Below are 26,203 nucleotides of genomic sequence, written 5' to 3'. Positions count from 1 at the left end.
TTATTCGACGACGGAGACATATATGGAGAATTAATACGTAACTGGATAAGTAGTTGTAATCAATGAACCTTTTTGTCACATTCTATAATAAGATAGGCTCAAAAACTTTTTGTTTCTTTTTCTTTTATTACAGAAAATGTTCTTTTACTAATCAAATCAAGAACAAAAGTCCCACCGAGTAAATTATTTAAGGCTTACAAAATAAATGGACAACTCTAGTCGTTATGCGTCAATCTTTCAAAAGAGAAAGTGAGTTAACGTAGAATCCAAGAAACTGAACAGTCTATGTGTTTCTTTCTCTCATCTCTGATTGCCACCGGTAAAAGGATAAGATAACATCAAAAGTTTGGTGCCAAAGAATTAACTTTTCAAACCTGTTGAACTGCGGAGAGCTTTCTGCCAATGTTGATTCAATCATTTAGCTGTGAAGAGCTTCGTTCTTGTATAACTCATCCAAATCCACGCTGACGTTCAAACCCGAGCTAACCAACGCATTGACCATGGAAGGAATCCCAGCCTTCAATGAAGAAGCTAGAGCCTGTTCATCATAACATATGGTTTTTTAGATGAGGAGTTTTGGTTTCAGGGTTGAAACATAACATATAGAGAAAAGTTTTTAACCTTCTTGTCTTCTTCGGTTTGGCGCTTGATAACGTCCACAGGCCATTCATTTACAAGTTTCTTGAACTCGGTTGAGACTGATGACTTTTTCTCATCAGGATACGTCTGCATAGTCAAGTCACACCGAAATCTTTAAATTAAACGTACTTCTCAAAGCTAAAAAGGGTTATATCAGAAGAGACAAATATTACAAGGAGGCTATGGGCTCACCTGGCAGATAACCTGGACAACCGCAGCAGCTTCTTCAGGTTTACTTTCTAGAAGGAAGCCCTGAGAAAGGAGCAAATCTATAAGGATTATTCAGTAACTTGAAGACTGAGAAAGAGATGTGGCTATGTGCAAACCTTTGCGCAAGAAAAAGCAGTAGAAAGAGTGTGTTGACTGTATGTCTCTGATCTCAGTTGATCTACTTTCCATAGTGACTCAGTATCCCCTGATAACAAGATTTACACAATCAGCAATTGGCATCAGAGTAAAAATAAAACCTTTACGGACTAGAGTTCGGTTAAGATTTCCAGATCTGTCTCTTGCATTACTAGCAGTAGTCTAGAATAAATCTCATTACTAATCAGGAAACAGCTGAGGTAAGAGAGAAGTCATAATTACAGGTTAAGTCTGTTCTACCCGACCCATTTTGATCCTGGTTTATTAGAAAAGGGAGGAAAATAATCAAAAATTAGATGGATTCGTATTCTGTTTCCATTACCAAAGGTCCAACAACAATGTAAGTCCATATATGCACATCAAAGAGATGATAGGTTGATAGATCCATCTAGAGTTTTGCGAAGCCATATCTCAATAATAATAAATTAATGCAGGTATACAAGTAAAACCAAAAGTACCTCTCTTGGCAGCAAAGTCCATCCATACATCGAATGTGGTCTTCCTCAACTTAACCCCAGCTTTGGAGAATTTTTTCGAGTACTTGGCCAGTAGATCCCACTTATCTGTATCATGACAGATCCTGCAAAAATCCAGTTAAATTTCATTTCATGATTTGAAAGCACATGCAAATTTCCACAACGCTATCATAGAGAAGGAGAAACGAAACAATTTTTTACACACCTGAAAACTAAATCTGCTGTGCCGGGTTGTAGAGGCAAGTCATTTATTTTCAAGAGTTTCATTACTTCTTCCATGAGCTCAGAATTCTTGTGCTCTAGTGCATATGACTACATGGAATCCAGAATACGTCTTAAAACATCTATGTGTACCGGAAAAACAACTAAAAAAATAGACACGCAATACCAAATTACCAATAGATGGTGCGCAGATGCAACACTGGGTGTCAAACCTTGAACATTATGTTTCCACAAAGCCTTCTTTCCTGCAACCACAAAGAACTGCATTACTACCCTCTAATGAAACACAAAATTACCTTCAAAAAAACAAATGCAAAAGTAACTCAGTAAAGTAAAAGCAAAACTGGGAGTACCAGATTCAATTGCTCCAACACGTACACAAGTCTTAGCAACTTGTTGGCACAGATTGCAATTGAAGTTGTCATGAATACGAAGATTGGATAATCTCTGCAATCCAGAAAACAGCAAATTTCAAGCACTGACTAACCAACCATACATCCTGAACAACTATAAGAAATCTCAAATGCAACTGAACAAAGCATGCAAAAGAAAAGGAAGATTTTTAAGTACTAACAAATCTCCGAAGGTTCTGAAGAACGTCAAAGAGAAGATGAACGTCATCCTGATTCTGACAGCTCTCAATCAAAGACCACAACCAAGCATTTGGAGGCATTGACCTCTTGACATTCACAGAATCAAGCATCTTATCATGCAATTCCTTAACAGCTACTGCAACATCATAACCGCAATGAGAGAAACCGCTTTGTTAATCAAAAATCGAAATTCAAACACAAAGCAATATATAATAAGCAACCTGTAGGATTTGCAGCAAGCTTCTCTGCTTCAGAAGAAAAACTCGATCTAGGGATCAAGAAGCTCATAGACGACGAGTGATAACTACATCTATCAATCCCTGCAGCACATACACATCATCTATTCATCTTAATAACTCACAAATACATAAATATCGCAATTTTGGGATCACAAAATAACAAGATAAAGCTATCTTCAATTCACACACTTACATGTTATAAAAGTTTAACCCTTTAGTATCCTAAGCTTAGACATTATCTTAAAAACACATATATAGGCTAAAATTTTTCACCTTTTATGCACTTATCTACACTAGCTACACTTTATATAACTTAATATACAGGTTAAGTAAATCTAGTATAGAACTATACAAGTCTCCATTTCCAAAGCTGGGTATGGTAAATTTCGCAATTGGCATTGGGAAATTGACAAAAAGAACGTACCTTTAAGTACAGAGGAAGAAGTAGATGTTTGATTCCACCATTGGAAGGAGGAGCTTGGGGTTTGTGAAGCAGGGGAGAAGAGTCTCAGATTAGTCTCTGTGGTAACAATGGGTTTTAAGATCTTAGCGATTCTGCGAGAGTTCTGGAGAAATTGCATCGCTAGCGATTCAACGAGTTCTGATTCAAAGCTGGGTTTTTTTTTTGAACTGAGTCTCGAGATTGAGAGAAGGAGTGAAGGACGACGATGGCTAAGACGCCGGAATCAAAGATTTAGGGTTTAATGTTTTTGATTTAGACCATCAACAATGCATTATTTGCATATATAAGTCCCTATTTTACTTGTAATTAACTAATTTACCCCAATACTTCACTTTTATATAGATTAGCCCAATCTCCAGCTCTAAGATATCATGTTTAATTTTTTACATTAACTCGCAAATTTTTGCTGTTGTTGGAATATGAAATATTTATATACTTTTTAAAATGGAGATTGGAATGACAAATACCCAAATGAAAAACACAAACCGACAAACGTAAGTAGTTTGAAGTGATTCAACCATTTTTTTTGTATTGATCGATCATCATCTACGTCTTTAACTTATGAGTTATACATCTTATTCATTTTAATCAATACGATGATGAAAGTTTCAGTATGAAATCTCTTTTTGTAGTTATATATATATATATATATAAAGTGCAGTTTTTTCACTTCTAGTGACTTCAGCATTTACCATTCTTTTAAGTAAACCCATATTTTCAAAATAAGCTCATATTTAACATTACCCACTAAACAGTTACTATTTATTTTTATCACATTTCTGTAAAAGTCCAATTCATTATCCACTAAGCCATGTTTTTTTGACCGGCGGAATAAAACTCCTCTCAACGATACTCCACAGCGCCATCGTCCGTTGTGGATCTGAAGCGTCCTTGTCCTTCTCATTCTTTCATCCTGGTTCACCTAATGGTGATCTTTAAAATAAATGTTCTCCACTCTTCCACACCCTTTCGCCGTCTTCCCTCTCTTCCATCTCGATTGTAACGTTTTTCTCTATTACTGTAATTCATCCCGTTCAATGCTCGCTCTTTCAATTCAAGACCTACTACTCTATCTTTAATTGGTGTAAGTCCTATATAATGTCTTCTCCTCCAATTTCATGCTTCATATATATTTTTTTCGTCTCTTTGATTTCTTCACTAAAATGGATTCCCCTGTCGTTTCATTCGAAAATCTCAAAGCTGGGCACCTTCACCAACAGATCGTCGGAATAATGCTTTGTCACTGGACTGCTTGCAATGTCAAAAAAGGAGGCCAACTCATGGGCGTCGACTTCCTACTCATTGATGAGAAGTAGATCAATAAGATTTACTCATTACACAAAGTCAAGTCGAGCCAATCATGGTTTGGATCTGTGGGTATGGGTTACAGTGTTTGACCCATGTGGTTTTGGTTTGGTCTGAGTATTGCAGGATAAACACGACACATAGAGCTAGGGATTTGGAGTCTGGAGATAGTACCGCCGCCAATCATGAAGATCACAATGAGTATGATCATGAAGAAGAAGAAGAAGAGAGTGACAACTCAACAACTTACAGGTTTGATTGACTAATCTCAATTTCATGAATTTATGAAGACGAAATTGATGTTTTTTTTGTCGTTTATGTGATTGAATTTGCCATTGGGATGATGGGTTTGTAATCAGTTTTGCTAAAAGATGTGAGACCATAAACACTGTGGTATCATTCGTATGGTGGATCATTGGATTTTACTGGGTTGTTGAAGGTGGTGATAAGCTTTTAGGAGAAGCTCCTAATCTTTACTGGTATCAGATTCTCTCCTATCTCCAAGCTCATTCAAATACAAGAATTATTGTTTCTGTGTGTTCCAAATCTTACGAGTTTTTGCAGGTTGTCGGTGAATTTTTTGGCGATTGAGCCATTTTCTATATTGTTTTGACTTGCCTTGTTGGAATAGCTCTCTGCTGCTGTCTTCCTTGCATCATCGCTCTTCCCTACGCCGTAGCAGGAACGGTATGAGCATGAACATGGATAGACTCTCATCAATTTTTGTTGACTTTAAGGACTTACAAACGCCTTTTTTTGTGGGTTTTACAGGAAGGAGTATCAGAGACTGAGTTCGGTGTTCTTCCACTTTACAAATTTAAGGCTTTCCATACCAACGAGAAGAACATTGCCGGACCTGGCAAAATGGTTCCTATACCGACCAAAGGACTATGCTTAGCAACTGAAAGAACGCTGCTTGCTGAGGATGCGGTAAAACCAATCTTCTATAACAACAATTAACTCTACTTTATGAAGTTCCAAATGTTTCTTCTAATTGATTTTCTTAACAGGACTGTTGCATATGTCTACGAGGATGGTGCAAAGATTCATGCTCTTCCTTGTAACCACCATTTTCATTCAACCTGTATTGTGAAATGGCTTAAGATGAGAGCAACATACCCTCTCTGCAAATACAATATCCTTAAAGGAACGACTGACGAATCTTGAAGACAAACCCAACTAAGAAGAGAGAGTAATATTCTGCACATATGGATACATATTCCATTTCCTCAATTAAAATAATTTTGTATATATTTATATATAACTATCAAAATCATGTATCTTTTATTAAAATCATTCATTTTTAAATGTTTTTTTAAACATTGACAAAAAGACTACTTCAACCGTTTACAAAATACATATGAAAATATTAAATAACAATTCAACCACAAAATGACAAATAATAATAAATTAATCACAACTAACAACTACAGCAAAACAACAGCTTTAACTACACAATGTTAACTTGTAATGATAATTTTTTAAACAAATCATTAAAACACACACAAAATGATCTCAATTTTTTAAAAATAAACAGCACACTAAACTATACTTAATGCAAAACATATTTGTATAAAAAATATCCAACAAAACAACATAAGCAACCAAAATCAAATACAAAAACAAATGTAAATATGAATTACGTAACCAAAAAAATAATTTACACAACAAAATTCGGAATACACCTTAATCTAACTACCGCGCGTAGCGCGAGTCAACTGCTAATATATATATACATTTGGGTTTAACGAGTTATTCATTTATTTAAAAAGTAATTATATTTCCATTTTTCCTTAATATGTTTAGTTTAGGATACATCTCATGTCTCTCTTTAACTAAACATAACCTTTTCTATTCTATTAATAAAAAAAAGAAACTAAATGATCTTTAATTTTTTGACCAAAAAAAAAAAAAAAGAAAAATGATCTTTAATTTTGTGAAAAATGGTATTGCCTTAAGTTTGGAACACCAACGAATAACTAAAACGAAAAAAAATATTTTTTTATCTAACAAAAGTGAATCACAACTGGAATTAGTTTATCGGTTTCTTCAATCTCCTTCAATAAAAATCCATCAAAAGATTCATCTTCTTTTCCATCAACCCTTTGATTTTCTCTTCAAAAAATCATTTAAGACAAGGAGCAAAAAAAAAAAAAAAAAAAGGTTCTTGTAGATAAAGAATTGGTATTTTAATTAGAGGATATAACAAATGGGTTGTGGGAAATCAAAACACGATGTTGTTACGGGAAACTACACAAGAAAGATCAGAAAACCTTCGGACGTTGAATCAGTGAAGGGAAAAGAAAGCGAGACAATTAAAAGACAAGAAAGCTGTCGGTGCGGGAAAAAGAACGACGTCTCCGACGTAGTTTGGAGCGACCAGCCAGAGATTACCCTAGAAAACAATACCAAGAAGCCGGAGGAAAAGAATGATGTAGGAGATTATGATGAGAAGACGGCGGTAGAGATGACAAATGGTGACAAGAAACCGGAGGAAAAGGAAACAACGGCCACTTCTCCCATGAAGGCGGTGGCGACGATAGTGCCCGAGAATATTGTGACCGATGAGACCGTTAACGACGTGAATGAGACCGTTCCACCGGTTGTCGACGAACAAAAGGGTATGCATTCTAAAGTTAATTTAATGTTTTGTTACATATTGTTACACATTGCAAAACTATACACCCAATTTACGTGTTACATAACTTTTTCTTGTAAGGTGTACGTTTTGTATAAAAAAATTGACATAAATCTTCATTTTGGTTTTTTCATTAGCAGAAAATAGTATTGAAACGGTGGTAGAAGAAGAAAAAAGTGTAGAGGATAATATTGATGGTGATGTAACTGATGTCGATACCGAAGTTCCATCTACTGAGGTTGAAGAACCAAAACTGGACGTAGAAGCTCCAGTCACAACGGAATTAGAAGTTTTAGAAATTCCGACCACCGAAAATGACGAAACCGCAGCCGCGGAAAATGATGAAACCGTCGAAACAGAAAATGAAGAAATTGCAACCGCTGAAAATGATGAAAAGGTCGAAACTCGAAACAGTAAATGACGATGAAACTCCAGTTTTAAAGGATGAAGATAAAGTTGATGTTGAAGAGGTATGAAAAGTTTCAAGTAATTTACATTTAGAGGGTCATATTGGTTGGTTCTCTACTGCTAGTTAATTAGTTTGATCTCATTACAAGAATAAACTCCTTTCTAATTAAAGCTTACTACATAATTGGGTTGTGTAGGAAAATTCAGCCGATATAGTAAAGGAAGTTGAGTCGGTATGAAGAAGGGAAACGAAGAGCATATACAACAAGTTTGATACTCTATGCATCATTGAATCAAATCTATTGTTTCTTTAAAAAAGAGAAAAAAAAAAAACAATTTTTCTTTATTTATTCTGTTTAATCTATCATGCAATTCGAAAGATTGTATTTGTTTCACTTAAGCGAAATTGAATCTTTAAATGGAATAAAATCATTACATAATCGATGGTTGCATTGTGAACAACTGAACATATAGCGTGGTTTTGAACTATCAGTGGGATAAAGATGTCGTTTAAATATTACTCTAGATTTTTTAGTGAAATCATAACACTGACCCATAAATTTTGTTCATATTTAAACATGTGCACACATTACGTATATTAACATCTCGTGTATAAAATGTGATAAGATGTCTCGAAAAAAAGTGATAGGATGGTACGAGGGTATGGAATTTGATGCGATCATATGATATGTGTTATGTAAGACATGTACGGGATATGAATATGAGGACCTTCTGAAAAACGACTCTCCGGATCAATGTTGGGCCACACCATTGATCAAGATATACCGAGAAAAAAAAACACAACAATGTGGTTCCTTTGAGCCTTATCGTCATGGAATGAGATCGAATTTTAGCGATGTCAAGAATCATACAAGACTTTACTTTATTCCGAAATCGATTTATGATGACATTTTAGTGAGAATAATAAAACAAAATGGTTTGATGGTAAGTGAAGAAGCCACGTAATCCTCAAACAACAAAATAAGAGACTATTCTGGAGATATACCTTACGATCTCGAGTCTTCACGAAGTGGCGCTCTACTTTAATGATGTTCGTATGTATATGTCAAGGGGTGGGGTTTAATTAAGGTTGTTAACCTATGTACAATGTCGATCTTTTTTAGCAGCTTTAAATAATTAAAGTGCATACAGAACTATTGTTTATTTATGTATAAAAACGGATCACAAAGCAAAATTTTTTGTAAAGCCTCAACAAATAACACTTATAAGTACGAGTAAAACTAAATATATGAAAATTATGAAGTATATGCAGCAAATACTAGTAGATTGACTTAAGTTTTCATGGCCGTACTATATAGAGATGACATGATTCGTCCGTATCAGATATTCTTCACAACTAAGAGATTTTGTTCTCTGTACGTTTTACCGAATTAGTTTTATTCTTTACATGCAAGAGGCAAAGAGTCAAGAACGTGTAAACCGATCATTGCCTCAGGGCCTCACATTCTCTCGGATACTCCCACTATCTTAATTTTCATTATATAAAATGTGTTCTTTATATATTTCTTTTTCCTTTTTTGCTAAAAATAAATGTGTTCTTAATTTCATGCTAAAAAGTTGATTCCATAAAAAAAGTGCTACATCGAACCCATAATATGATAACTTTACGTACCTTAGGATGCTATAAATAGAGGAGCCTTATAGACAACTCTGTACATTGAACATAAACTCAAAGTCAATTTTTTTATCTTAACACACCTAAAGATATCAACAATCTCTTTTAAAAGTCTCAAGTTTTCCCATTTTCATCTCTAGTTTCGCATTTCGATCAAAACACACAAATTTTATCCTTTAGTTTGCAAGCCGCTTTCCAAACGCAAAACGCCCTTCCTTTTACTTTATACCAATGGAGAAGCTACAAAAGATGATCTCCGAGAAATCGGTAGTTATTTTTAGTAAGAACACTTGTTGCATGTCGCACACAATTAAAACTCTCTTCTTAGACCTTGGTGTGAATCCGACAATCTATGAGTTAGACGAGATCAACCGAGCAAAAGATATAGAGCAAGCATTGGCTCAGCTTGGCTGCAGCCCAACCGTGCCAGTGGTGTTCATAGGAGGGCAGCTTGTCGGTGGAGCCAATCAAGTCATGAGTCTCCATCTCAATCGTTCTCTTATTCCAATGCTTCAACGTGTTGGGGCTTTGTGGCTTTGATTAAATAAAAAAGAAATACTTACGTACAGATCGTAGCTTTGTGATAATTAAGGATGAAAAAATAACCTATACATGTCGGTATGAATGATATGTCTATTATCTATATGTTATGAAAGGATAGATTGTGAGGATATATTTTGTATACTTTATACATAATAATTTAAAATAACCTTCTGTTGTAAATTCTATTTTTCCATGTTATGTTTTAATATATATGCAATATGGTATTATATGTTCTAATATTGTTGAGAATTCTAATATTGTTGAGAAAAAAGCCATTTTGACTTCTTTTTTTCCTTCGTCGTCAAAAGAACGAAAATAAATAAAGCTACTTTTTTTGTTAAAGCTGCAAGAGAGAATACAAGAAGAACATGTGGTACTTCTTATGTGTTATTTTTTGGTTTAATCTTTTATCGGTGTTGATGTAATCTAAAATTCTATCTCATTAATCAGAGTGGAATCTCATATACTGTTTCCAACAAAATGTAACCTAACTACATTAGTTACTAAACACATTAATATCCCTTTTATCATTTTTTATTTGTTTGTACTCCCACTGCTTCGCCGGAAGCATAATATAATATTGCAGGCACCCTCTACAAAATCAGGAATTGTTGAAACCACTGAATAAAAAATATGGAAAAACTTGAAAGAGAATATGTGTTTGCATTATTGTATGATAATATGCACATTTTGTGGTGCCTTTTGTTTCTTAATTAAAAATTTGTGTGATTCTAATGATTTTGTCTATAAAATAGAGGACTTTTTGATAATTTTGAGAGTCAATCTGGTGAATGACAAGATTTGAGAGACCTTTTAGATCAATGGCAATTAAGAAAAAAAAACAAACATTTTAAGTATATGACAACAAAACAATTATTTATTATTGTTCTGGATTTTCTTTATTTAAGTTCGGAAAATAGAAATTTGAAATAGTAGTTTGTTAAATCATATAACATAAACATATTTTCTGTCGAAGATAGTGTTTCACGTTGACAATTAAAAACTTAGAGGAAACATATCAAGTAATCGACGCAGTAAAGAAGTTTTGTTGGGGAATGAACAAATTCCGACTGCATTTTAAGCTCCTAAAGTTATTTGATATTCTCTCTCCTTTAGTTAGTGTTGCATACCACGAGAATGCATACATCGGAAACCAATTCTATGTATTGAAATTCTAAACTAAAAATAAAATTACAACTTTTGATCAAATCTATTATTTCTTTATTTATTCTATGTATTGAAACTACTTTTAAATTTAAAATATTGTAATTGGTTTTCATTTATATGTATTTGAAAACTCAAATGGAAACATATATATTTCGTTTGTTGCATTGTGAACAAACATAGTTCTCAAAACATAAAAGTTAAACCACTATATTAGTGTGGTATATGTGTATGCCTATAATTACCCTTCAATAGTAATATAATAGCTAACACTCAAACAAATTTATTTTTCTCAAATCATGCATACATTACAATTTACAAGTATATACATATATATATATATGTATCTATATCTGTGTTTGTGTAAGTGTGTGTAGAGTGATAGGGTTGTATGAAGAACTTGAATAAGATGCGATCAGATGATCTGTGGTTTGTACGTATAAGGCATGTACGTGATATGAATATGATGACATTGACCATTGTCATATATGGAAAATGACTCTCCGGAACAGTGTTGGGCCACCTTTTGATCCAGAAATAAATGTGGTTCCATTTGAGCCTTATCGTCATGGAATGAAATCAATCTTTACCGATGTCAAGAATCATGCAAAACTTGCCTTTATTCCAGATCGATTCATAACCAAAAGTTTCTTGTTAAAAACATGTTTTGATGGCAACTCAAGAGGCCACGTAATCCTCAAACAGAAAAAGGATAAAAGATTATTCTGGAAATATACCCTACGTACGATCTCGAGTCTTCAAGAAGTAAAGCTTATTCTTAACATGTTCATGTGTGTCAAAGGGACACTTTAACTATGGTTTTGAACCTATGCCTGATATAGATCTGGTTTTGGCTCACAAAACCTTCATAAGTTAATAACTTGCAATGTTTAGGTTTATTTTTCTCTACATAATATAATGTAAGCTTTTTTCTACTTCCCCCGTTTTTCTTAAAGCTTATTAATGTTTTGTAAACTAGTGTAAGCTATATGTCTATCAACTTTTAACCTTATGAAAACTATATACCAATTAATGCAGCATCAACTAACTAAATATCCTTAAAGTGATAAAGAGATATCTCTTTTTGATAATGAACATATATGGCCGTACCATGGAGATATGACATGATTCGTCTGTATCTGATATTCTTCACAAGCAAGAGATTTTGCCTCTGTACGTTTTATACTAAATTAGTTTTATTCTTTAGCTGGAAGTGGCAAAGAGTCAAGAAGGCGTGAACCAATCATGGCCGCAAATTTTTTCCTTTTTATTTTTATTTTATAAAAGGTGTTCTTTATTTCGAGCTAAAAAGTTGATTCTCTTAAAAAGTGCCACATCGAACCCATAATGTCATAGCTTTACATATTATATATAGTACCCTTGTAAAGACTTCTCTACATCAAACCGATCAAACACAAACTCAAACTCACCTTTTTACCTTCATTCAAAGATATCACAATCTCTGTAACAGTTCTTAGTTATCTCTTTTCATCCCTAATCTCGCATCTTGTAATCAAAACACAACCTATTTTCATCCTCCGCGAGTCAATTTTTAAACACACTTTCATATTATAACAACAATGGAGAAGCTACAGAAGATGATCTCCGAGAAGTCGGTTGTGATCTTTAGCAAAAACTCTTGCTGCATGTCGCACACAGTCAAGACTCTTTTCTTAGACCTTGGCGTGAACCCTACGATATATGAGCTAGACGAGATTAACAAAGGAAGAGAGATAGAGCAAGCATTGGCTCAGCTTGGCTGCAGCCCGACTGTACCGGTGGTGTTCATAGGAGGGAAGCTCGTTGGTGGAGCCAATCAAGTCATGAGTCTCCATCTCAATCGTTCTCTCATTCCCATGCTTAAATGTGTTGGGGCATTATGGGTTTGATTAAACTGAGGGGATACTTACGTAGAACGTAGCTAGGTAATAATAATGTAATGCAACTAATCAATGATGACAAACAAAAACACATATACATGTACGTATGAATGGTTTGTGTCTATCTATGTTTTGGAAGGATACATTGTGAGGGTACTTATTTTCGTACCATGCTTGGTATACTTTATCATTAATAACTATATATATATATATTGTATTTCACTATTTCTAAATTCGATTTTTATAAATAAATATATGTATCTAAGAAAGGTGTATGCCGCTTGTATCGGAAACTTACATCTATTTTTTTGGGGTTATGGGGTTATATATGAAGGAATATAGAGAATAGACATGCATATAAAACAACTATGTTAAATAATTTGTGTTAAAATAACCATCACGGTAGTCTTACACGGTCCTCCAGGCCAGCATGCAACCCTTCTCATGTAATGTAGATTGCACGCTGTCATTACACAATCCTGTGGGCGGCCTTAAAGACCTTGGCGAGACACAAGATCTCTAATGCTTTCAGCTTATAAGCTTCTAATTATGACCTCTTTCTTTATATTGGATTACGTCTACGCCCCATATCCTTGTTGCAATAGGAAAAGAAAAATCATAATTAACAAGAAAAGGGGCTTGATCAATATATTAGAGATAATTTTGGAAAGTTAAATGTGAATCTTACATATCAAATATTCTGGACCATTAAAATTTTATCTTCAAAGTGAAGCCTGAAAAATCCGTGAAGTCTAAATGAAAAACTTGAAGATTACTTGAAGATCTATATCTCATAAAACAAACCTCAATAAATTTTTCTATTGTTTTAATCTTTGACACAACAACAATACCCAGTAACGTTATGTTAACATATTGTTTCGTCTTGATCTTATTTTAAGAAACAATTCAATATCGTATTGACTTTCAAAAATTATCGACAAAAAAGCATCTGTACCACTACAAGAAAACATGGATTTTACGACTACAATTGGCGACTATATATGTAATTGTCATTTTTGGTGACTAAGTAGTGACTATTTAGCGACTATTATACGACTACAAATATTTGGTCGTATATTAGTCGTTTTTTAACGACTGCATATCTTAGTCACTAGTTTAGTCGTATTTTAGCGACTATTTTATGACTATATTGCACACTGAAATATGTAGTTGCTAAATAGTCACCAATTTAGTGACTAATATGCGACTCATAGTAAACAGTCGCTAAGAAGTCGCATATCAATCGCTATTTAAGAAAATCATAATTTTCAAAATTTAACCCCAAACCCCAAAACCTAAATCATAAACTCTAAATCTTAGAAATTAATTCATAAGTCATAAATTCAAAACTTAACCCCAAATCATAAACCTATACCCCAAACTCTGTACTTTAAACCCTATACCTTAAATTTTAAACTTTTATAATGTATAGTATATAGAAATTAAATTATAAACCATTTAACCAAAATATAACCATAATGTGTATAAAATTAAATCTAATCTAAAACTATTTAGTGTATATATATAATTTAATACTTCCCAAAACTATTACTTATAAAATTTATTAAATTAGTTATTTTAAAATCTGAAACTAATTGTTGATTAAAAAAAAAAAAAAAACTTAAAACTATATCATTTAGTCTGGGCCTTGAGAGGCTTTGATATCACTTTGGATTTTGATATGAATAGAAAATTGGCCAACAAAAAAAAAAAAAAAAATCAACAAACAAAGAAACCTTCACCCTTTGTGCCTCTATTCCTCGACACTACACTTAGAAAAAAAAATCATCATCACTCTCGAAACTCTTTCGGAGAAACTCTCACTCACATTTCTTCGAATCACGATGACTCTGTCCGGCCAAACCTCCGACCGTATCTCCAGATCTAGAAGGGAAACTGGTTTCCGTGGGAGAAGGTCAGTTTTTTCTATCTCTATTTCCCCCTTTAAATCTGATTTTGGGATTAGGGTTTCTGGTCTACGTTTGTAATGACTAGACCTGGGATTTCGGTTATTTCGGTGAATTCGGTTCGGTTATTTCGGTTTTTCGGTTTTTTTGAGTTTTGAAAATTTTACCGAATTGAACCGAAATATATTTCGGTTCGGTTATTTCGGTTTCTCGGTTAATTCAGTTTTAAAATTTCAAAACCGAAATTAACCGAAATTTGATTAAAAACATGAAAAAATAGGATTTTTCGGTTATTTAGAGATAATTTCGGGTTTTTCGGTTTTATTTCAAATATTTCGGTTTTTTCGGTTATTTTAGGATAAATTCGGTTATTTTAGGGTAAATTTCGGTTTTATTAGTTTTTTTCCTAAAAAAATCAAAAAAAAATCAAAAAAAAAATCGATTAACCGAAAACCGAACCGAAATAACCGAAATATTTTGGTTTTTTTGGAAAAAAAAATTTGTACCGATCGATTCAGCCGTTATAACTGAAACCGAACCGAACACCAAAAAATATCGGTTCGGTTCTTTCGGTTCGGATTAAAATCACAGGGCTAGTAATGACCTTAATCTTCGAATTGGTTTGAAGACGACATATAAGAAGAAGAATCTGAGAGGTGAAGCGGAGGAAGATGGCATAGAAGACGAAAAAGCTAAGCGGTGGATTTATCGACGAAATTAGAAGTTGGGATCTCAAAACCGGGAAAGATCTGCTTCGATTCAAGTCGTGTGCTTCTCCGGCGCACAGCCGAAAACTTGGGTCGACTAAAGAATCTGATTTTTTTATCCCCTGTGTGATTGCAGATGAGGGAGGATAAGAAGTAGAAGAATGATGAAGGAGTAGCGCATCAATAGCTTTGTTGCCACCCGGGTATATCTCTTGTCATTTCTTTCAAATGTCTAGCTCCATCTGTTTTGGTCTCCATGGAGGTGGGTTTCTTACTTTCTTTTAAAAATCCTGGAACTGCTTTGTTATTTCATCTTTTCAGAATTCTTGAGTGCTTATGTGAAGGTACTCAAACTAAGCTCTCTAAAAGCATATCACTTCGTTCACAGAGTCACCTCAGTTTTGGTGATTTTATATGATAAAATCTGGTATGTGTGTGTGTTGGTGTTTGTGTTTGTGTCTTAGAAGCTTATGGTTTGAACATGTGATTTTTGTTTACTATATTATTTTGTTGTTTGTGATCAATAGACTGGATTTGGAGAAGCTTGAAGAAGCGGTTGGCTGGAAGGAGATAGGTAAAACCCTTATGTTTATTTTCAATTATTACTCTTGTATTACTCTTCAATTCTTTGAAGTCACATCTATTCATCTCATTGTTGCATGCGTAAACCATCTGATTCAGTGTCCTATTGTTCTTAGGTCGAAGATGATGTTTGGCTTACAGAGAAAGCCACAGCCAAGCACACTCTTAGACAGAGCTCATGATGTACAATTTTATTTCAGAGCGTAAGGTAAACTTTCATTAGTTAAGACATTTTCTTATCCTATTGTATCTTTTGCTATTAAGGTACAATATATATACTTTGCTACTTATTGCTGTGAGACTTTTATTAAATCTGTCAAAGAGTCGTTTGTTTAGAAGCCTCTGTTGTAATTTTTGTGAGGCTTTTTGTTGAATTTGTCAAGAGTTATTTGGTAATACCAATCTCTAGACACCTGTTTTATATGCACTCTTTAACTAGAGTCACCATTGTCGATCTTCTTACTCACACTCACATTTTTAAGCTAGAAGACATGTTAGTTATAGTGAATTGCTTGTCCCCATGGTTTCTCATTTCTAGTCTCGATTTTGAAATTGTGTTATATAGATAATGGGAAATGAGTACCCATGATACATTTTTTGTTTGTTTGTTCTGAAGGTACTTGAAGAAATGATTTGCTCTTGGAACATTAGTGGGAACTACCTAGGCTTCAATGATGGAATACAAAGCAATTGAGAATGTGCTACAAACCATTTATTATGTAGTTTTTCATCTATTCTTTTTCTAGTTATGTTTTTTTAGGAGGATGAAGTTTTCTTATTTTTAGTTATGATTTTTAATTTTATTTTGTAATATAATTTTCTTGTAATCATGGTTTTTAATAATAAATATAGTACTCAAAAATAATGTTTTAAAACATTATTCATAATTTAAATATATTAAAACAATTAATAAAAAATATATAATTTGTATAAATACTGTATAAATACAATAATGTATAAATACTTAAATACAACTATAGTCGGTAATTAGTCGTTAATTAGTCACTAAATTTGGTGACTACATTATGACTATTTTGCGTCGTCGTAAAATAGTCGTAACGTAGTCGCTAAATTTAGTGACTATATTACGACTAAATTTACGACTATGCAAACTAGTCGTAATGTAGTCGCTATTTGGCGACTAATTTTACGACTATTTATTTTAGCGACTCTTGATTTACGACTACTGGTTTTAGTCGCTATTTAGTCGTAACACACCGTTTAGCGACTAAATAGTGACTAATAGTGCAGTCGCTATTTGCCTGTTTTCTTGTAGTGTACGTTAATTACTAGTAGTACTACATCCATTTCTGTATCTTAATTAGGTTGATACTTATATCGATGGCAAATATTGTCTGGTATTTATTATTTGGACACTTATTTTACATATATTCTCAGTGAAATTAATCAAATAATTAATATAAGTTACGTACGTTGGAGAAAGAATAAGTTTACTTGAAAAAAAATCCAATTTTTGTAGAATTAATTTGGATTGGTTTTATGGTTTAAGTATAATAAAAATAAGAGTGAATAGCATATGGATTCTAAACTAAAGTTATATTACGGATGAACAAATAAATCTAAATTTTATTTGCCAAACTAGCAATTTTTTAAAAAGTGTTCAATATGAACTAACAATGTTTTTAGGAGAAAAGTGAGTTTCAACCCAAAATTAATGGGGCATATAAATGAAAGTTACAGAATGGTATTACGTCGTTGTGGAATTGAATGTGATATAATATGTGTTTTTACGTAAGACATGTACAGACTAGGATCACCTAGCAATGTGCTATGACTTATGACTCTCCTGATCACAGTTGGGCCAGATTCCATCAATAAATCGAATTAAAACGAAAAATAAAAATTATTTATGTAGTTCCTTTTGAGTTTATATCCTCAAACGAATGATATCGTATCTTTACAATATCAAGAATCACATACAGTTTAACTTTATTCCCAAGTTGAGTTATGATGGGATATTTGCTGAGAATATAAAGAAAGTGAAGAGGCCAATAAACTACCACACAATCAAAAAACCAAAAAGAAGACGAATTGAAGAAGATTATTCTAGAGATATCATATAACATACGATCTCGAGTCTTGGCAAAAAGAAAGAGATTCAGCTTTTATCGTGTGTAATGCACTAATGTGTATATGCTAGTGGCCTGGATTTTAAGATTTTATATAGTAAATCTTGTTCCTAATAACAAGTTACACGTTGAATGCAACCAAGGTTAGGATTTTCTCAACTGAGAAGGAACCTCTATCCACAAAATCTCCATTGAAGATATATGGATTATGAGAAGGAAAATTTATAACATAGTTAATTTTTTTCTTACTGTTGACTTATTTTTTTTTGTTCATCGATTTATATTTGTGTTCTGTTGATTTCTTTATCAGTGAATTATATATATTTAAAATTTGTTTTTAATTTAAAATCTATAAGTATATAAATATTGTACTAATTTCACTCAAATTTAACTCTTATCTATTATATAGCTGAAATTCATAATTATTTCAGTTTATTTTTTTGTAATTATATAATTTAAATATGTAACTATCTTAAAACAACTCTGATATATTTTGAAATAATATTATCTATCTGAATTTTAATCTTTTAATTATTGATTGATATTATATATAATAAATTAATTCATCATTCTCTAATTTTTTTGCAAAATACCGAAGATCTAATGTACAAGACAGTGGTTTTTAAATAATTTTGTAAAATTATTTTTTTTAAACTATATTGTATTTTTAACTTTTAATTAATTCTTAACTAAGGACAGAATAGTTATTTTGCGCAATAAATAAGTTATTTTTTAAAGACTTAAAAAAAATTAGTATAGATTTCAAATTTCTACTAAGTTTAAGGTATGTATTTAAATTATTTATAAAAAAAATCACACTAATTATATTTATATGTATATGAGTGTAATGAGTAAAAATTTGTATTTGTGTTGAAAATATGTCTCTTTTGAGTGCCATTGGAAGTAGAAGGCGTAGTGACGTAGATAAACACATGACATGAGTACGTATAAAGTATTCGTCAGATCTAAGAGATTTTGTTATATGTACGTTTTACCGAATTAGTTGATACTTTTATTCTTTAGTTGCAAGTGGTAAAGAATCAAAAACGTGTGAGCCGCAAAATCCCACACCGATATCATAGCTTCAAATCCTTTGGATACTCCCACCATCTTAATTTTCATCTAAAATATGTTCTTTATTTCCGTGTGATAAAGTTGATTCTCTGAAAACTGCTATATGGAACCGACGAATGATAGCTTCACGTTCCATAGAAAGCTATATATAAAGAACCCTTAGAGACCCTTCACTACATCAAAAACAAACTCAAAGTCATTCATCTCTTGTATATCTTCACCCAAAGGCTTCAAGCTTTCCTATTTCACCTTTTTTTTATGTCAAACTCCTATTTCACCCTTATTCTCTAATTTGAATCAAAAGATATCCCATTTTCATATTCCTCGGTGAGTCGTTCAACACAGTTGTACATTATAACAGCAATGGATAAGCTACAGAAGATGATCTCCGAGAAGTCTGTAGTGATCTTTAGCAAAAACTCGTGTTGCATGTCCCACACAATCAAGACTCTCTTCATAGACTTTGGGGTGAACCCAACGATCTATGAGCTAGATGAGATTAACAGAGGAAAGGAGATAGAGCAAGCATTGGCTCAGCTTGGCTGCAGCCCAGCCGTGCCAGTGGTGTTCATAGGAGGGCAGCTCGTTGGTGGAGCCAATCAAGTCATGAGTCTCCATCTCAATCGCTCTCTCGTTCCAATGCTTAAGCGCGCTGGAGCATTGTGGCTTTGATTTAAAAGTAAAGTGATACTTACGTAAAGAACGTAGCATGATAATAATAACGTAATGAAAGTACATGTATGTATGAATGTTTTGTCTATCTAAGTTTTGAAAGGATAGACCATGAGGATACCTATTTTGTAACGTTTGGGTAAACTTTATAATAAAATCAGCTAGTGTTTGGATTTCCTCTCCCATATTTTATATTTACATATAACACGAAATGTACAGATATTCAGTGCATGGTATATTTATGCCCTCCAATACATATCTAAATTTTTTTAAAGTGAAATGAAATGTTATTTACGTAAGTTATATACAAAAACAAAACAAAACAAAAAAAAATTGACGTAGGGGATTGTATATATATCTCGGTGTTTTCTCTCTAGATCTTTTATTTATGCTCATGGTTCCATCTTAGGTATAAAATTCTTCCTTGAAAATAAATCTTAAATGTTCCAAAAGATTATGTCCAACAAAAAAAGTGTGGTATTACATCATTTATTTTCTATTTTTGTATCAGTTTTAAGTTATGCAAAAATAATTTGCCTCACTTTAATGAATGATTTATATTTTGTTGATGCAAATAATTTGCATCAATTGAAATAAATATTTGCTTCAGTTATTAGAATTGATGTTTATTTACATCACTTGTAAAATTTATTGCAAGTCTTACATCATTTTTACTAAATTGATATAAAATATTTGCATCATTTATCATAATTAATGTTAAATATTTATACCATTTCAAAAAATTGATGTTGAAATCAATATTATAATAAATTATATGAAAATATTTTTCCTTTAATATATTATTTAATTATTTATATTAAAATCATATTTGTTTATATATTCATTTTATAATTTAGCTATATTATTTATACTGTATTTATGGGATCCATACAAATAGTTGTTATCCCATTAGAATGTACGACTAAGTGAGAGATTATATAGGAGTAATATTGAGAACTTTTTTTTGATACAGCCGATGTGAGATAACAACTCTAATCGGCTATTCTGATTTTTTTTAATTGTTTTTCTTTGGTGTGTTGTTAATTTGAATTTTAGTTTTGGTAGATTAAAGAGTAACATATTATTCTTTTTTTATTTCTTTTAGTTCAGTTAATATAATAATTTGACACAAATGAGACTTTATCTTAATAGGAATAAGGTGTGTGCGATTGCGAGGTATGTCACTATTTGTATATGCAAGTGATGTAATTTGTGAGCCATAGAATTATCAAACCTAATTTCTCAACTGTTGCCTGAGCCGTGCAGACGTGAAAGGAAAAGAAACATTAGCTTGTGGCATCCAATTGTGGGAAAAAATTAAGGGCATAAATCTATAATACAAATTATATATATATATATATATATATGGCCTTATACGTTATATATTACAACGTTAAAAAGCTCAAATATATAGAGAATTTATAAATAAAATATGGGTTCATCTACCTGGTTTTAAACATGAGCTTATAGTATGTTAATAAATTGATTAAAAAGAATCAGACACTATTTAAACAGTAAGAGCTACTCTAGATTTTTGGCTTTCACTTTCATCGTTAGTCCTGATCTTTTGATTCTAAGGTAATTAATACTGTGGTTAACTTTTCTTCTGTGTTTTTTTAATCAAATTGTTTATGTCAAAGTGTCAATTGTCAAATTAAAATTAATTATGTTTTAATTTTTATTTCTATTTACTCTGTTTTGGTTAAATGTTTTTCACCCCAATTTTTTTTTAGAATTGCAAGTAATCGTTGCAATTTGTAACCTTATTACTTTATAAAGTTTGGTTAAGAACAACTTATATTTTTGTTTTAGTTTTTTTGTTTATTCATTTATTTGCATTATATGGTAATGGTGTTAATTTTTGTAGACATTTTTGTTTTGATTAAATTGAGGCATGCTAAATGCTTAACTTAAACAGACTCACATCAATTTGTAACATCAAAAAATTCCAGGTTTAATTTTTATGACTCATTACTAAGGCATGTCTCATCGCTCCCTCGTTTTGCTTGTAAGGGCAGAAGTTGCCCACAATGTATCTCGACAGTGATGCGTTGGGTCTGTGAAGATCAATTCCAATCATTGGTTCAAAGCTTTTCCCCGAAAATCACTCTTTATCAAAGCTCTAGGCTTTTGGGAAACTTGCTTCTGGTCTCAGACCAAATCTATGGGGTGAGGAAGGACGGCATTATGACCCGCCTCTACGGAGTGGTGGTTACCGACACCTCCTCAATCCCCTGAGTTCATATCCCGTGTTCTTTGAGCCCTACCATGTTCAATCTATCTTTATCCGGGAAAGAGCCTATTCCTTGGTGGCACCAACTCTAAAGCTATCCAGTTCCAGGTACGGTTATTTAGTTCTCTTGCTGACATCAATCTCTAGCCAATGGTGTGGTCAAGATTACGAAATCTATGACTGTCATATGAGTAGTAATTCATCATTCTTGCTTTGGTGTCATTTGATATCATTAAGAATCCTGGTAATAGTAACCCTTTTGGCCCCGATCTTTGAACCCTTTTGCTTGAATGTCTATGGTTATTGAATCCTGAGTCCAAGTTGTTTGAGTTATGGTTATGGCTTTAGTTTGTTCAAGGTCACTTCACACCATCCGACAATTTTACCAAACAGTCTCAAGCACCAGAGCATCCCAAACCTTGCTCGAAACCCTGTCAAGCTTCTACTTTGTGTAGACCTTCCCAAATCGGTGGGAAGTTTCAGTCTTGACCCCTTAACTAACGCGAACATGTCTCATGAAAATAGCAATCTCTCATCCACTGATTTGTTCATTGAAGAGTCTGTCGACAATCTTGATCTCACATGTACCAAGCTCCTCCAAGATCTTGGTTCAAAGCTCTAAAAAACTTACTGCCGGTTAATCCTATCTTTGTTGTATTTCATTTGTATTTTGGTATTGAGGAATGCTTTTTCATTATGTATTCTAAGTTATGCTTGTATGAACTTTACCTTTTTTAAGTAAATGAATGGAAGTGGTTTTGAAAAAAAAAAAAAATGACGCATGCTATATTTTTTATCGCTTCTGGTATTCGTGCGAAGGTTATTCGCACGGCTGCCGCCTTACCCAACTTTCGAAAAATACCTTGATAAGGTCAAGTCGACATGGGTTCGAAGGGGTCCCTGCAAACACGTTTTAATTATTTAGGAAATCTCATTAAGAGTATTTTTAGTATTGTAAACCTATTTTTGTTTCTCTTCTAGGGCTTATGATTCTTATTTTAACCACCTTTTTTTTTTGTGTACATACAAACGAGAGCTTAAGACACCTAGAAATTATAAAAATTTTGATTAAAAAAACAGTAATATACACATGCAACATATTGATAAAATTGGGCTAATGGGATGGTATGGCATAGTTGTGGAATTGGATGCAATGTGTTTTGACGTAAGACATGGCATGGTACATGTACGGACCAGGATAACTTTTGTAATTTGTAGTAATGAACGACTCTCCGGCACACAGTTGGGCCAGATTCCATGAAGAAATAAAGATTATTGTCTTGTTCCATGGAGCCTTATCCTCGTGAAATGAGATCGAATCTTTGGGTTGTCAAGAATCAAGCAAAATCTAGCTTTATGCCCAATCGATTTATGATGAAATTTGGTGAGGATATATATACTAAAAAAAAAAAGAACGTTTTGTTTGAGAGTAAAGAGGCCACGTAAAACACCACACAAAAAAAAAGAGAGAGAGTATTCTAGAGATATTCCATGCGATATCGTGTCTTTGCAATGGAAGGAGTTGAAGCTAATTTAATCATGTGTGGGATATGTCACAGGCCGGATTTTATATAATAGCTCTTGTTTTTCTAAGAAAATGTTTTACTAAAATAACTTGTTTCTTGTGTATTAAGATTTCTGTGGAACTCATGATATGAAATAATATCTCTGTAAAAAAAATTATTTATGGTGGCAATCACTTGTACTTTAAATCCTTAATTGATGTACATATGGTCCATGGACTTGATTATTATTAGATAGTTTTTGTTTGTCACAGGCTCACACACTATGCAATGAATTTAGTTATCAATTTATCATTTTCCCATACTATTTAAATTTTATTTACCATTCATACCACGAAAATATGACTAATTCAGACTATTGATTGTTCTTTTTTTTTACCACTGGACGCTTCAACAGTACTACTTTCTACGAAACTACTAAAGTAAATCCTAACAACAAATTAAGTCGAGAGAAGGCAATGGCAAGACGAGTTAAAGAGCTGTTCCTCAAAAAGTCCAAATTTTATTTTATTAACTTTTAATTTAGAAATAGTAAGAATTGATCATTTGAGAGAAAGTAAACATAGATATCTCTACTGACCCAAGAAAGGAGAGGGCGTACTATTAAGACATGGTAATATTCGTCCGTAGTATTCTTTACACATCGATCTAAGATTTAGTTAACCGTACATTTTACCTAATGAATTGATAGTTACATTTTGATTCTTTAGCTGCAAGAGGCAAAGTGGCAAGACGGATGAAGCCTTTTTAGGCTCTAATCCGTTGAGATATTATTCCCATTATCTTATGTGTGTTTTCTTTATTTATTTATTTGAGAGATTTCGTATGGGCTAAAGTTGATTCTCTTTTAAAAGATGCTACATTAAATTTTAACCCGTCACATGAAAGTTATACGTCCCTTAGAAAGCTATATAAAGGATCCTTAGAGACCCTTCACTACATCAAACAGAAACTCAAAGTCATCTCTTATCTTAAGCCAAAAAGACTTCAAGCTCTCTACAAGTCTTCAAACTTTGCTACTACCTTCTTTGAATCGTTATCCAAACACTCTTTAAAATTATAACATCGATCGATGGAGAACCTACAGAAGATGATCTCTGAGAAGTCGGTAGTGATCTTTAGCAAGAACTCGTGTTGCATGTCTCATACAGTCAAGACTCTCTTCTTAGACTTTGGCGTGAACCCTACGATCTATGAGCTCGACGAGATGCACAGAGGAAAGGAGATAGAACAAGCATTGGCTCAGCTCGGCTGTAGCCCGACCGTACCAGTGGTGTTCATTGGAGGGCAGCTTGTTGGTGGAGCCAATCAAGTCATGAGCCTCCATCTCAATCGCTCTCTTGTTCCAATGCTTAAGCGCGCTGGAGCATTATGGCTTTAGCTTCCAAAAAGTGGCACTGGAAATTTCTAATGTACCGAAGAAACTAATTATAGCGATTAACGAACAAAGAAGCATACGGAAGAATGTATGTGTGACTGTGTGAGTTAATTAATGCTATGACTATCTGAGTTTTGAAAAAGATAGATTATGCGGTTACCTATTTTGTAAACTATTGTCTATTTTGTAATAATATATCAGCTACCGTTGGATTTCCCCTTTCCCATGTTTGAATATATATATTTCAATATATAAATTCTTTGTTTAAATTAATTTAATATACATGCATGCAAGGAAGAACAAAAAATGCGCATTACAATAATCTTGGTCTAAACAAAAAAGAGGAAAAGAAAAGAATCTTTATTTCTTCTTCGGGATTGTTTTCAGTACTAATCGTGTAATAGTAATTATAGTTTCTGTCTTATCTAATCGTACTTATTCAGATCGTTCTGTAGTGTTTAATCTGTTTCATTCATACAAATATAGATCTCGATTGTAGAGACTATTACTACTAGGAAACAATTATGTGAAATAACCAGATGTTTAACTTGTTAATTGATGGTTTGTTGAAGATATTATATCAAATATAGAACATAACATCTAATGATTGAGAAATACCTATATATTTATAAAATCTAACAAAACATTTTATTTTAATACTTGGTGATAAACATGTGTCTGAGAGCTTATTGCGAGGGTTCTGCATCACAAGAAATTGAGTCCCATTTAACCGAGAAAACATGGTACTTAAAAAAACAATATTATATAATGAAAACTACGATCAAAGTCATATTAGCTAATGTTAGGAACGCAAAAATCGAATTGAGAAAATATGCGAATTATATTTAAATTAACGAAATCAAAAACGAATTACAACAACATAATATAAAGCATAAAATAAATCACGGAAACAAGATATGATATCTCCTTTCTTAGTTCAATAAATCGGCCGTAAGTGCTTTCGGACAATCACGATTTATGAATTATAGGATACAACCGATCACGAACTATTACAGTAGCACACCAGTAATAGAACTCAAGCGAACAGATCTACGTTATACTCTGGAGGCTACTAAACTAAGAACTTACTTGGACTAAGCAAAGGAGAGGGAGAGAGAGATCTTCAGAGGAAGGAGTCTTTGTGTTTTTGTGTGTGTAAAATAATGAGAGGTTGTGCCTCTATATATAGTGGAAGGAGGGAGGTCTCAAGAAAATATTCACTAAATATTCTCGGAGTGTTGCCCAAGTTGCTTGGAGTTCACACCAAGTCTTTCCAAAAAATTAAATGGGTCTAAAGCTTTCCAAAAAACTTAAAAGCCCACGGCCCGCGTCCGCGTCCAGTCCAGCCCGCGTCCGTGCTCGGCCCGCCCCGCGTCCGTGCCCGGCCCGCCCAATTTAACTCGCGCGTGGGAATCTTCCCTCTTCCTTCTACACACTTTTGAAACTAGAAGAGTGTGAAACTATA

At 33.1% G+C, this 26,203-nt stretch overlaps 4 protein-coding genes, 1 long non-coding RNA gene and 3 pseudogenes across 6 annotated transcripts; 7 read left to right on the top strand and 1 right to left on the bottom strand.

Annotated features, from left to right (window-relative positions):
- Positions 1-93: 93 nt before the first annotated feature.
- LOC104718835 (uncharacterized) lies at positions 94-3,232 on the bottom strand. The gene is made up of 11 exons (XM_010436636.3): positions 2,960-3,232; positions 2,518-2,616; positions 2,278-2,432; positions 2,057-2,150; positions 1,878-1,948; positions 1,687-1,793; positions 1,464-1,585; positions 966-1,054; positions 832-891; positions 622-726; positions 94-538 (listed from the first exon to the last, which is right to left on the bottom strand). The coding sequence occupies exons 1-11, from the start codon at positions 3,114-3,116 to the stop codon at positions 419-421; spliced, it is 1,179 nt and encodes a 392-aa protein (XP_010434938.1). The 5' UTR covers positions 3,117-3,232; the 3' UTR covers positions 94-418.
- A 929-nt stretch (positions 3,233-4,161) lies between these two features.
- On the top strand, positions 4,162-5,470 carry LOC104720346 (E3 ubiquitin protein ligase RIE1-like; annotated as a pseudogene).
- Positions 5,471-6,297: 827 nt separating this feature from the next.
- LOC104718834 (uncharacterized) lies at positions 6,298-7,793 on the top strand (annotated as a pseudogene). The gene is made up of 3 exons (XR_015567760.1): positions 6,298-6,924; positions 7,082-7,411; positions 7,547-7,793. The product of XR_015567760.1 is annotated as an uncharacterized LOC104718834 (transcript).
- A 1,247-nt stretch (positions 7,794-9,040) lies between these two features.
- On the top strand, positions 9,041-9,755 carry LOC104718833 (monothiol glutaredoxin-S7). The gene has a single exon (XM_010436635.2). It carries the CDS (start codon positions 9,217-9,219, stop codon positions 9,523-9,525), a length of 309 nt encoding a protein of 102 aa, XP_010434937.1. The 5' UTR covers positions 9,041-9,216; the 3' UTR covers positions 9,526-9,755.
- A 2,350-nt stretch (positions 9,756-12,105) lies between these two features.
- LOC104718832 (monothiol glutaredoxin-S7 pseudogene) lies at positions 12,106-12,715 on the top strand (annotated as a pseudogene).
- A 2,392-nt stretch (positions 12,716-15,107) lies between these two features.
- On the top strand, positions 15,108-16,630 carry LOC104718831 (uncharacterized). Its single transcript, XR_015568152.1, has 5 exons — positions 15,108-15,389; positions 15,508-15,613; positions 15,714-15,760; positions 15,885-15,976; positions 16,385-16,630. It is a non-coding gene; the product is annotated as an uncharacterized LOC104718831 (long non-coding RNA).
- A 2,436-nt stretch (positions 16,631-19,066) lies between these two features.
- On the top strand, positions 19,067-19,777 carry LOC104718830 (monothiol glutaredoxin-S4). Its single transcript, XM_010436632.2, has one exon. The coding sequence runs from the start codon at positions 19,296-19,298 to the stop codon at positions 19,602-19,604; it is 309 nt and encodes a 102-aa protein (XP_010434934.1). The 5' UTR covers positions 19,067-19,295; the 3' UTR covers positions 19,605-19,777.
- A 4,513-nt stretch (positions 19,778-24,290) lies between these two features.
- LOC104718828 (monothiol glutaredoxin-S5) lies at positions 24,291-24,952 on the top strand. The gene has a single exon (XM_010436631.3). It carries the CDS (start codon positions 24,433-24,435, stop codon positions 24,739-24,741), a length of 309 nt encoding a protein of 102 aa, XP_010434933.1. The 5' UTR covers positions 24,291-24,432; the 3' UTR covers positions 24,742-24,952.
- Positions 24,953-26,203: the final 1,251 nt, after the last annotated feature.

This window comes from Camelina sativa, chromosome 10, assembly GCF_030686135.1.
Source record: "Camelina sativa cultivar CO46 ecotype springtype chromosome 10, ASM3068613v1".
Classification (NCBI taxonomy): Eukaryota; Viridiplantae; Streptophyta; class Magnoliopsida; order Brassicales; family Brassicaceae; genus Camelina; species Camelina sativa.
Note: the sequence above shows the minus strand (reverse complement) of the source record. Positions and strands in the feature narration are given on the sequence as shown.

Coding starts and splice junctions, on each gene's coding strand:
- LOC104718828 (XM_010436631.3), top strand. CDS start 24,433: ATGGAGAACCTACAGAAGATGATCTCTGAGAAGTCGGTAGTGATCTTT.
- LOC104718835 (XM_010436636.3), bottom strand. CDS start 3,116: ATGCAATTTCTCCAGAACTCTCGCAGAATCGCTAAGATCTTAAAACCC. Junction 1,794..1,877: donor CATCTGCGCACCATCTATTG/GTAATTTGGTAT, acceptor GATTCCATGTAG/TCATATGCACTAGAGCACAA. Junction 539..621: donor AAACCGAAGAAGACAAGAAG/GTTAAAAACTTT, acceptor TATGATGAACAG/GCTCTAGCTTCTTCATTGAA.
- LOC104718830 (XM_010436632.2), top strand. CDS start 19,296: ATGGATAAGCTACAGAAGATGATCTCCGAGAAGTCTGTAGTGATCTTT.
- LOC104718833 (XM_010436635.2), top strand. CDS start 9,217: ATGGAGAAGCTACAAAAGATGATCTCCGAGAAATCGGTAGTTATTTTT.